Source organism: Crocodylus porosus, unplaced genomic scaffold (genome assembly GCF_001723895.1).
Source record: "Crocodylus porosus isolate Cpor-Errol unplaced genomic scaffold, CroPor_comp1, whole genome shotgun sequence".
In the NCBI taxonomy this organism is placed as follows: domain Eukaryota; kingdom Metazoa; phylum Chordata; order Crocodylia; family Crocodylidae; genus Crocodylus; species Crocodylus porosus.
The window spans coordinates 938,185-948,419 of NW_017728935.1; the positions used below are offsets into that span (position 1 = coordinate 938,185).

The following is a 10,235-nucleotide window of genomic DNA, read 5'->3' on the forward strand; positions in this document are numbered from 1 at the left end:
TTAGCTTCTAGTTGAGAGTGGTCGGGGGGGAGGAAGGTGTTTGTAATGGTAGGATGTGATAACATATTCGGCTGGTCAAGCTGATAGTGTCTCTAACTGCTCTTGACAATGTTGAAAATCTCATCTGGTCCTCCCAGGCTCTTGATGCCCAGGTGCTGGGCAGCTCCAGCTATCATTTGTGTGTGGCACCAGCCAGTTCCCTGCACCTCTCCAGATCTGATCCAGCCTTGACTGAAGTCTGCTGGAACCTTTTTCCCTGACTTCAACAGGTTTGGGAACAGCCTGTGCATCCCAGGAGCCCTCGGCGCCGTTCGAAGCCAAGCAGAACATTTTAGCACCATGTTCTGAGAAGGGCAGACGACAGCAACATCTCCAGTAAGTAGCTGATTGCAGCTAGGCGGGCCTTTAACGTGGCATCATGAAACCTAGATGCAAAGTAAAAAATAGCAGGTGTGTGGAGCTAGCAACATTGCTAGCCCACTGCCTGGGATTAATTATAACTCATAACGCACCCCTGTAATTTACTCCTGACCTTGCCATGGCAGCAGTCCTCGCTTGAAAACTGACAAGTGTGCTTGATCATTTTAAATTATTTTAGGTTGGGGAGCAGCGGCAAAATTTATAAAAGAGCGTCCCTTCCGTAATGGAAGGAGCTTCTGAGTCCTCATTAACGGTACCCTTTTTAACCTTCCCTTCAAGTTGTTTTATTTTGCACACCTGAGTTGCCTTCAGCCTTCCTCTACACTGCTCTGTTGTTCTTTGAAATGCCTTTTCTGTCCCTTAAGTAGCTAGATTTTTCACCAGATCTCACTCCTTCAAAAGAATGCAAATAAAACTGCTTTGAGCGTCAATCTGCGTCCACAGGAATCTAGGCTTTATTTTAAGAAATAGTTCCCAGCTACAACGAGCAGAAGTTGTTTTCCATTTTTCCAGTACAGTGCCTTCCTGATGTGACTTTAAGTAAGAAAAAATGGATAGGACAAAAGCAATCTTATCACTGAAAGCATTTGTCCGTGGCAAATAAGATTCCTCTGAATGAGAGGTGCTGCATTAAATTCATTCAGATGACCGCAAGATCAGTAATGAAGTGTAAACCTGGTCTTTGTGGGGCTCAGTACGTTATATAGCCTTGCCATGCAGAGGCTGATAAATAAAGCAAATATACCGATTGGGGTTGGGGTTTAGTTGTAATGGTGTGAGCTTTGAACTAGGTGAATGGTGTCTTTTTGAAAGAGTTGTATGTTCGTGCACAGAGATCAGCATCGTCAGGCCTTGCAGTCGTCTGCGATTCTCAGCCAGGGTCCTCTCTGGGGTGCCTTGAGATCCTTTCGGGGTGCCACAGCACTCTTAGATGCGCAAACGTGATTCACAAGATAAACCCGGAGATGGCAAATAGGAAATCATCATGTTAAATATATTCTGACCTGCCTCGATCTTTCTGAGATCTCTGCAACGGACAAATTGCTCCGTTATTTTTCTGCAGCGAGAAAACAACTGAATGCTAAGAGCCAGCGTTTTCCTTGCGTCTAAAAAAAGGTGGTTCTCTCTGCTAAACTCCTTCTGGAAATAAGCCTTGCCAGGTAGTGACTGAAATATTGTTCATTTACTGTGGCTAGCTTCTTTGTGCGAGGGAAGGTCTGCAGATAAAGTGAGTGTTGCCCCGACCTGCCTTGGGTTGCATTTCACTTGCATTTCCCTAGCATGTGGCTTTCACAGGAAGGTTAATAAGTGCTAAATACATCATTGAAAGCACCCAGCTCTTATTTCCTTGTAACCAAACCTTACCTTTGAAACAAGCGATGCTTCTAAAGGAACACTATTTTGCTTAAATCATTGTAAAAAAGGCATAACCTGGAGGACACTGGGCAATTTAATGCAAAGAAAGTGGAAGGATTTGGACTATCTAGCTGCATTTCCCTGTAACCCATCAGGTGTCTTGTGGTGCCTTTGTGTTAAGGCCAGGTGCTTTGCTTGTCTTGTGGTGGAGGAAAAGCATCGGAGGTACCGCAGTCTGTTTCGTATCAGTCATCTCAATGAGCCTGGTTAGCACAACAGGCAAGGGAATATCAAGGCGTTACAACGTGTGCCTACACAACTGATGTCTGCCTTTAGTGTTTGGAAGGGAACGGGGACACGCAGCTCGGTGATTGTTTTGTCCCCTCGGCGCCCATCAGCCAATGAGTTCCAGGAGCATCACAATGCGACGTCTTCCCTTCAGTATATTCTCGGGTAATTTTCCTTTCTTAAGTGCTTTTTCATTTCTCTGGGAAGACTATTCTGTAGCATAATCCGTCTCCTCTATAGGAAGTTTAGTTAATTGACGATAAGCCTCGTTCAGCCGTACACACTGAGTTCTCTTCTTACTTCCAAAATCCCAGTAGGTTTTAAATCATTGTTGTTACTCTTCCGAGTTTTCTTTTGCCTCGTTCGTTGTTATCCAATGCCCATTTCCAGCCAGGTAAATAATCCCAGCTAGTATTTTTGGGGCTGAAAGCCGGATCCAGTATTCGAGTCATGTTCTCTACAGAGCCACATACACTGATTACCTCTTCTCCGTTTCATTACGTGATGCCTCTTTGGTCCCCAGAACATTGCTACTCCTGCAGCAATTTCTGCTTGCTATAGCCCGTGATTTTATTTTAGTTTTTTTTCCAAACAGCAGATTTCCCTTCCAGTTTTTGCTTCCAACAATATCTGCGGTGGGTTAGATCTCACCAGAGGCATTTGCTTACGTTTTGCTAAGATGCAAGTCGTATTTCTAACCCCCGTAAGCTCTTGCAATTTTCTTCAGGCCTCGCTGCTCTTATAGAAGGGTTTTCTCCTTCCGAGTAAAATTCCTCCGTCTGACAAACAAGCGGTGAAGTCACAATCTGGGCTGACATCAGCCTATTGCCGTGGAAATGAATGATGTCACAGATTCATCACTAGCACTTCATTCTAGCCCCTAGGAGTAGGGCAAGTGGGCTTTTAGGGAGAAGAAGCCTTTTTTACCATCTCTGGCTGCTTTAATTAGCAGAGTCAGAATCCTACCTGATGACGTGAGGGAGTAAGTGGATTTGTCTGGTTTCCCTAGTATGAACGGTTTCTAACGCTGGTACGGTTGGGATCTGCAGTTCTTTATCACCAGGCTGCAGCACTGAGGCCTGATATCTTCAGCAAACTTGATGCAAACTGAAGGGGGCCTTTTCAGGGATTAGCCGTTCTGGTTTGGGGGGGGGCGGGGAGAAGTAATGGCACTTGATAAGGCACAGTTATGTTTGTGAGGCAGGGCTGATACAAAATACCTAGACTTAATCCTTGTAACATCAAACGTATTCATGTAGAAAATTGTAATGTGCGTGTGGCTTCATGCGGTGTTTGTTTTTTCCCCCAATTTCTCTTTTTCTGTACAGGAAGATAGACAGGAGTTTTATATCGTGGGCTTCAGGCAACAGGTATTAAAAAGAGATTATTGGTTAAATCAAACAAAACTGTAGTGGGTTGACTTAATGCCATTTAAACAAATACAAATGGTCTTCATGTCCATCCAGGTCTTTGTTCTGGCCATTTTATTAAAGGCCTTCCTAAATCAAATCATAAATATACCACCTTGAAGAGGTTTTTTAAGTCTGTAGGGTTTTCCAGGGGAAATGTGACCAGCCCCTGCTGAAAATCAACCTAATTCTCCTAATTTCTTGCTATTGTTTTGAAAATCCCTGCCTAGATTCAGAACTTGGGAATGAGCAGAAGTTCTTTGGTGGTGTTGAGGGTTGGCTTGAATATAAAGCTTATGTAAGTTGAAGAATGTATGATGTTAGCCTGGTGTATTCTGCTTTTCTGACAATTTAAACCCATGTAGGAGTGGACCCACAATAAGATTTGTGTTGGTTTAGCTTAGCTGTTTTTAAACTAGTGCAGATAGACGAGTCAGGAGTGACGGCAAAAGCTCTGGTACAATTGCCAAATGTATAGTTCTTGATACATATTTTTTGATATGTGAACGGTAGATACAGTAGATGGAAGACAATAAATAAGAAAGGTTTATTAGAGGGCACCATGGAGGTCTAGTCTCTGCCACGATAGTGTGCCCATTGTCTGCCAATGTTTCCTTGTTCTGCTCATGAGAGTTCAGCCTGACGTTCATGGGTAGATGTTGAGAAGTTGAAATAAATATTTGGAAAAAGTCTAGTGAGTGCTGCACTGATCTTCATATAAAACTGTTGCATCTGCCAGTTGCATATCTTCCAAGGGATTTGTGAACATTAATAATCCAAGCATCTCATCAACACTTTGAGGTAGGTAAATATTATCCCCATTATACAGATGGAAAAGTGGACACACAGGTGGCGCATATTCTCTTTTATCCCAACCAGTTTAGCACTGCAGAACTGGAAGAGAGTGTGGTGTAAACAGGGGAGGTTAGGCCTTTTCTTCCTATTAAGTGGAAAGGAATGGAGTGACAGAGGTGTAGCTTTAGGCAAGTCTTGTGCTCCTGTAAGATAGCCTTACATCTCTAGAGACTCAATTCCAATCAGGATGGTGCATGTTATAATCAAAACCAGGTCACAAGAGACCAAGGCATGAAAGAACAGCTGTTGCATGCAGTCATGCACAGTATTTTGTGCTAGAAATGATTCATTTAGTCTGTGTAATATATATGGAAATGTGCTGTGGGAACGCTGCTTAGGTACTTGAAAATAAAATGTCCTAGTGATGCAGCCCAAACAAAGCTGATCTTTGATTCACAGATCTTGCAGGCTTTTCTCTTTTGTAGTCTGTCAAGTAGATACAGGCAATCTAGTTCTTGGCTCTAGAAATATTACTGGCAGTAGTAAATCTGCATATATACAACTTACAGACTTGCAGGTTTAAAAGGGGCATCACTCCATCACTGAGAACATGGGGGGAATGATACAATTTTTTTCAGGCTGCTGCAGAGATGTATAGAAAAGGGAAAGCAAGTGAACAAAAATGCGTTTCTGGAGCTGTCTTGACACGAGGAAACAAAGGCGGCAAGACAGAGTGGATGGGGGAAGGAAGGGGAGGAATGATTTCCAGTTTCCTACGGAGTATAGCAAACAATAGAGATTTGAATTCTAACAAGATACTTCGAGTACTTTTCTAAGCACGTTGCATATAGGCCTGGGCGCTTAGTATTAATTATTGGCCTATCTTAGCCCTCAAATAAAAGTGCTAAAGCAGACTACTAGACTTAAGGTTGCAAGATATTATTTATGTATTGTACGTTTGCACATACTGATTGGTTTTCTGTTTCCCTTTGGAAGACTCCTGAACTTTGGGTAGACCATTTCTTTGATCCACTTAATTCCATTTGACAGGTAAAAAGCTACGTTACTTATAAATTTGCTCCCTAGGTTTGTATAAAGGCTTTAAATGTGCAAACCCTCCGAAGTCTTCTGTGATGGACTTGTCAGGCGTTTGGAAGCCATCCCAGCAGAGGCAGGAATCCAGACGTGGCAGCGTACCTTGTGCAAAGACAGGGGTAGTTGGTAAAACGGGATTTGTGAAGCGACAGGAAAAATTCTTCCAAGTGCCTTTCTCATGTCTCGTTTCAGAGGTTCTGCTGTTAGACAACATGGCCCAGGTTACTGTTGGCGTGCTGATAGAAGAACGTCACGAGAGCAGAAGCCAAGAAACCACAGATGGATTCCAGGTTAAACTCCTGAGTGACAGTGAATTGCAGAAACAGCTCCTCTTCTATGGAGTCGAACCTGGACCAGTACTACGTACGCATCCAATCACTAATGGGGAGAGTTAAGGCCAGGTTACGTTTGCAAGCAATTTAAAAAGGAAAAAGAACAAGCAATGGGCTCTTGTTGACCCAATGCAAGAAAGCAAAGAGCCAGGCTTTCAAAAGAGCTCAGCATCTTTTTAAACATTTACACGAAACGGCTAGACTTCCATACATTTCGGCGCCACTCTGTGGGGGCCTCTAGGTGCCGAGCGCAATCTTAAATTTCAGTCATTTTCCATTATTAAAATGCTAATCACGCAGCAAACTAAAAGCTGCTTGTGCTGTGAACTGTTTGTTTTAGCTTCTACGCGGACTCTTTATGAGAACAAGCTATTAGAGTTGATGAATTCGAGCCCACAAACACCACGTGGTCAGACAAATGAAACGGAAGACCTTCACCGGTATTCAGAAATGGAGGAGGAGAAAACAAAAGGTACGATGCTGAGCTTTGTGGGTGCGGACATTAAAATAATGCGGGTTTTTCAAACTTGAGCATGTGGTATTTTCAAAAGTGTTGGACAAACAGGTATTGATACAGGTATTTAAATACCTATTTTACAAACCACATGAATAAGTGGTGCCACAACACAGCTCCCCCCTCTCCCCCCAACCCCTTTTTTTTTTAAACGGAAGCTGATTTTGTCAGCACTAAGGCCCCTTCATGCCATATAAAGGGGGAAAATCCTCACCTGCTGTAGTGTCCTAACTCGGAGTCAGAGCAAAGTGGGGCTGGAAGGGACCTCCAGAGGTTATCTAGACCAACCCCCTGCCTGAGGCGGGATCAGGCCTGTCCAAACCTTCCCATGCAAACCATCCGTTTCTGACTGTGCAAAGAAACCTTAAACTGGGGAAAAAAATCCCACTTACCAACTTAGCAAAAGTGACAATCAGGCCTTGCAGGGGAAGCAACTCTGCCTTTGTGTTAAGAAAGAATGTCTGAAGACATGTTTGCTTCCTAATTCCCACTGACTTATGTCCTGAAAGAGGAATTATCAGGGGCAGGCAATTATTTCGGGAAGAGGGCCGCTTACTGAATTTTGGCAAGCCGTCGAGGGTCGCGTGACAGGCAGCCAGGGGCGGATAACTATTAATTTTCTAAATTTTTTAGGAGCCCTGCAGGCCGGATAGAACAGCCTGGCGGGCTGCATTTTGCCCACCCCTGAGTTACCTTCTCTGTGGGCGTACTGTCCTGCTGCAGAGTTTCTTGAAATTGCCTCTTCAACATCTGTTACATCTTCACTGCCATCTCCTTTCACCTATTGCTAATATTTGATTTGATTATGAAAAATCAGTGCCAGCTTAGTCGGGGGCTGCAGCAACATTGGCTTTAACATGGAAGAAATTAGCTTGAATTACATGTTGGATAGCATCATCAGAATAATTCCATTGACTGAAGTCTGAGAAGCTGTTAAAGTAGATGGATCCTTGTTCTGATCTGGCCTGGAAAAATCCTACGTGAATATCAAGGCATTTGAGCTCTCTTCAGACTTCAGAGGAAGAATGAATACAGGATCTTTTCTCTTGGCTCTTGTGTAACATCCAGTAGCTCAGTCCTGGAGATCCTTTTGGGGAGTGAGTTAGAACTGAAAACCGGCCTTTTGATCTCCTTTAAATCTCTGTTTGAAGTTCCTATGAAGACTAAAGCCAACCCTCCCAGTATTTTACAGATTGCAGTGAATAGCTAGCTTTGTTTAAGCGATTAGCTCGGTGGGGCGAATTCCGTCGCTGTGGAGAAAGGGAAGGAGTTCCAAAATCCTGAGCAGCTTAGGCATGTTTGAAAAAAACACGAAACCAACAGCTGTGGATTGGACTAATCTGACAGTGTAGCAGCTGTCATAACAAAAGCGGAACTGGTTCAAACAAGGCTTCTTTCTGTATTGATCAAACATCATTTAAAGGAAGAGGTTTTTTACTAGCTCCTACTGCATAGCACTTTGGAATAGATAAGTAATTGCTCACTAGAATTCCAAGTTGGTTTCTGCCGCCCCTTTTCTCTTGAACCCTGAAGTCATGAACCTGATTTGGGGTTAGTTATGTGCCTCAAATAGGGGTATGTAGCCTCTTCCCACTTGCTTAGCTTGCACTTCATCATCTCATTGTTTCCAGAACGCCCATCACCATGATGTCTAGGTGTCCGATTGAACGTGGTATCTGTTGAGTGGGGTGGTGAAGTGTTTTAACATGCATGGAAATTATTTTTATAATTTACAAATATTTCAGTGACAGCACAGGAAGTTTAATTAAATGTATGCATGTATGTATTCCAGAAATCCAGAGAGATGATTAAAGCAGCTTTGAAAGGTGTTCTGTCCCACACCTCTTATTTCAAAGTATCCAGCATGCTTCATGCACATCTGTAAGGTGTTCACTTACGAGCTTTCCTTCTTCTCATTTAGAGACTAGTACTGAAGTAGTCCTTGAAACAAAAGACTTCAAAGTGACAGCAGCCTGTGCCTCTGGCTATGATAAAGTAAGTAACCTACTAATGCATGAATATTTTATGTATCTATAGCTAAATGCAGGAAATTGCAGTTAATATAAACTGATGTACGTTGTATTAGTCTCATGACAAATGCAGCAATTACAACCTATCAGTTAATTATAGTATGCTTCTATGGCCCAATTTATGTAGAGCAGCCCACGGAAATCCACTGTAAGACCATCGGCTCAGGTGTTTAAGATGTGCCAAGATATTTTCTGATTTACAAAGCACCTAAGTAACTATTAATACAGACTTACCAGTGTATTTAGAATTAACCATCAAATACTGACTCAATCCCTAGTGTTTCACAGCATGATACTTCAGCTTATAGTCTTAACAGACTCAAATAGGATGACCCTTATTAGAGGTGGGAAAACCGGTTCCTATAAACTTAGACCACCAGTTACTGTCCATCTGTCTGTAGTTGTTATGTGCCCCTCTCCTGTTGTGACATCTATACATATTACAGTTCAATGGGTTTAGTCTTGCAATACCCCAATGAAGGAGGGAAATGCTGTTCTCCCCATTTAACAAAGGGGTCCTGAGTAAGGCACCTACCTACCTGTGAGATTTTTGATGCGATGTGTTCAGGGTCACAATGCACAGGGAATTGGCCTAGGGTCTCTGGAATGCGAGGCTCCTGCTTTGACTACTAGGCCATCCTCCCTCCCATTGCCACACACATCAGGCACTGTCCAGCCACGTTTGAAAATAGCTTCAGAAGTAGTAAATACTGTGCTGTGCAGTGTCAGAACTGCACAAAACCAATGCGTTCACCCTATGTCATTGGAAAAATACGGACCACAGTGAAGGGCCTGAATAACGAAAATCACCAGTGGTTTTTGGCATCCCTTGTGAGTTTCTCCTTTGTCCACAGGCTCCACACGCAGAAGTTTCAGAACGTCACAAGAAACTCTTGTCTCCTGATACAGATTACAGTCTTGCCAAGATAGTAGCAGAGGAAAGTACTGGCTTGGCTCCTACAATCTTTTACTAGCTAGTTCTGTTGCTGCACTTCCCAATTCACAAAGTTTAAATTTTATGGACGAATTCAAGAATTCCTTGGGTGTGCTCAAGAGCAGGAGTAGAGTTGGCTCCTGCTAAGTTTTCAGCAGTAGTTATAACTGAAAATCTCTGCCGTCGTACTGGCGGCGCCTTGGCTTTGGTCAATTTGCATGATGCGCGTACAGGAGAACCTTGCAGCGTGAAGTGCGTACCAGATATATGCATAAGAAAAATTCCCTTATGAAATTACTGACTCATCTCAATGAAGCTCTTCCATCTGCTATAATCTCCATATAGGTCTTAGTATAGGAAACGGTATTGGTGTTTTAAAAAAATAAAGCAAGCTGATATTGGAATGTTACTTTTGAGAGCACAAATTAGCTTGAAGTTTATAAATATCATGCATAAGGCGCAAATAAATTCAGGATCTGGTTACACTTTTTAAAAAAATGGAAGTTGCACTGTAAATGAAGGTATACACTTCTTGTCACAGCTAGACCAGTCTCAAGTAGCTATTTCTTAAATGAGGCTGTATTATAATGACAAAGACGATGCTCTCTTGTTGTAATATCCTGGACTTTGATACAGGAATTTTTACCATGAGAGGCTTTGAATGTGGATAGGTTGTTCATGCTTTTTTTCCCCCTGAAGTAATGCATGTCTGTCTTGGATGTTAACAGCTGGAACAAATATTGCCAGAGGATAAGCTGGCAGCGCATCTGATGCATGGACAAAAGCAGTCAGGTGGCAGCAGCCCTCAGCCCACACGCAGAAGAACGGTACTTTGGTGCTAATGAACTTACAGCAAATTGACTTTTCTTTTCCACCGTAAAAACTTCCAAAGCCCTACATCCCTAAAACAACATTCTGGAGGCTGTGGTTGCAAAATAAAATGGAGCAAACAGCTTTATTGACCTACACTTATTTCAGATGCCATCCACGGACCGCAGAACTCCTTTCCTTGATCGTACGTTAAGCCCACATCAAGAAGTCTCTCCTCTTACTAGAAGCAAT

At 42.8% G+C, this 10,235-nt stretch overlaps 1 protein-coding gene across 3 annotated transcripts in view; it reads left to right on the forward strand.

The window, feature by feature from the left end:
• Positions 1 to 1,852: 1,852 nt before the first annotated feature.
• The window catches only part of LEMD1 (LEM domain containing 1), a 13,458-nt gene continuing 5,075 nt past the window's right edge, over positions 1,853 to 10,235 (forward strand). The window contains exons 1-6 of one of the 3 annotated variants that reach the window (XM_019546562.1): positions 1,853 to 2,229; positions 5,556 to 5,726; positions 6,036 to 6,167; positions 8,131 to 8,204; positions 9,094 to 9,177; positions 9,902 to 10,000. In XM_019546562.1, the coding sequence (XP_019402107.1) occupies positions 2,178 to 2,229; positions 5,556 to 5,726; positions 6,036 to 6,167; positions 8,131 to 8,204; positions 9,094 to 9,177; positions 9,902 to 10,000 (612 nt within the window). In that variant the 5' untranslated portion in view covers positions 1,853 to 2,177. Of the gene's footprint in view, positions 2,230 to 2,418; positions 3,047 to 5,555; positions 5,727 to 6,035; positions 6,168 to 8,130; positions 8,205 to 9,093; positions 9,178 to 9,901; positions 10,001 to 10,235 lie in introns of those variants that run through there. The other 2 variants (XM_019546560.1, XM_019546561.1) reach the window with 2 other exon arrangements.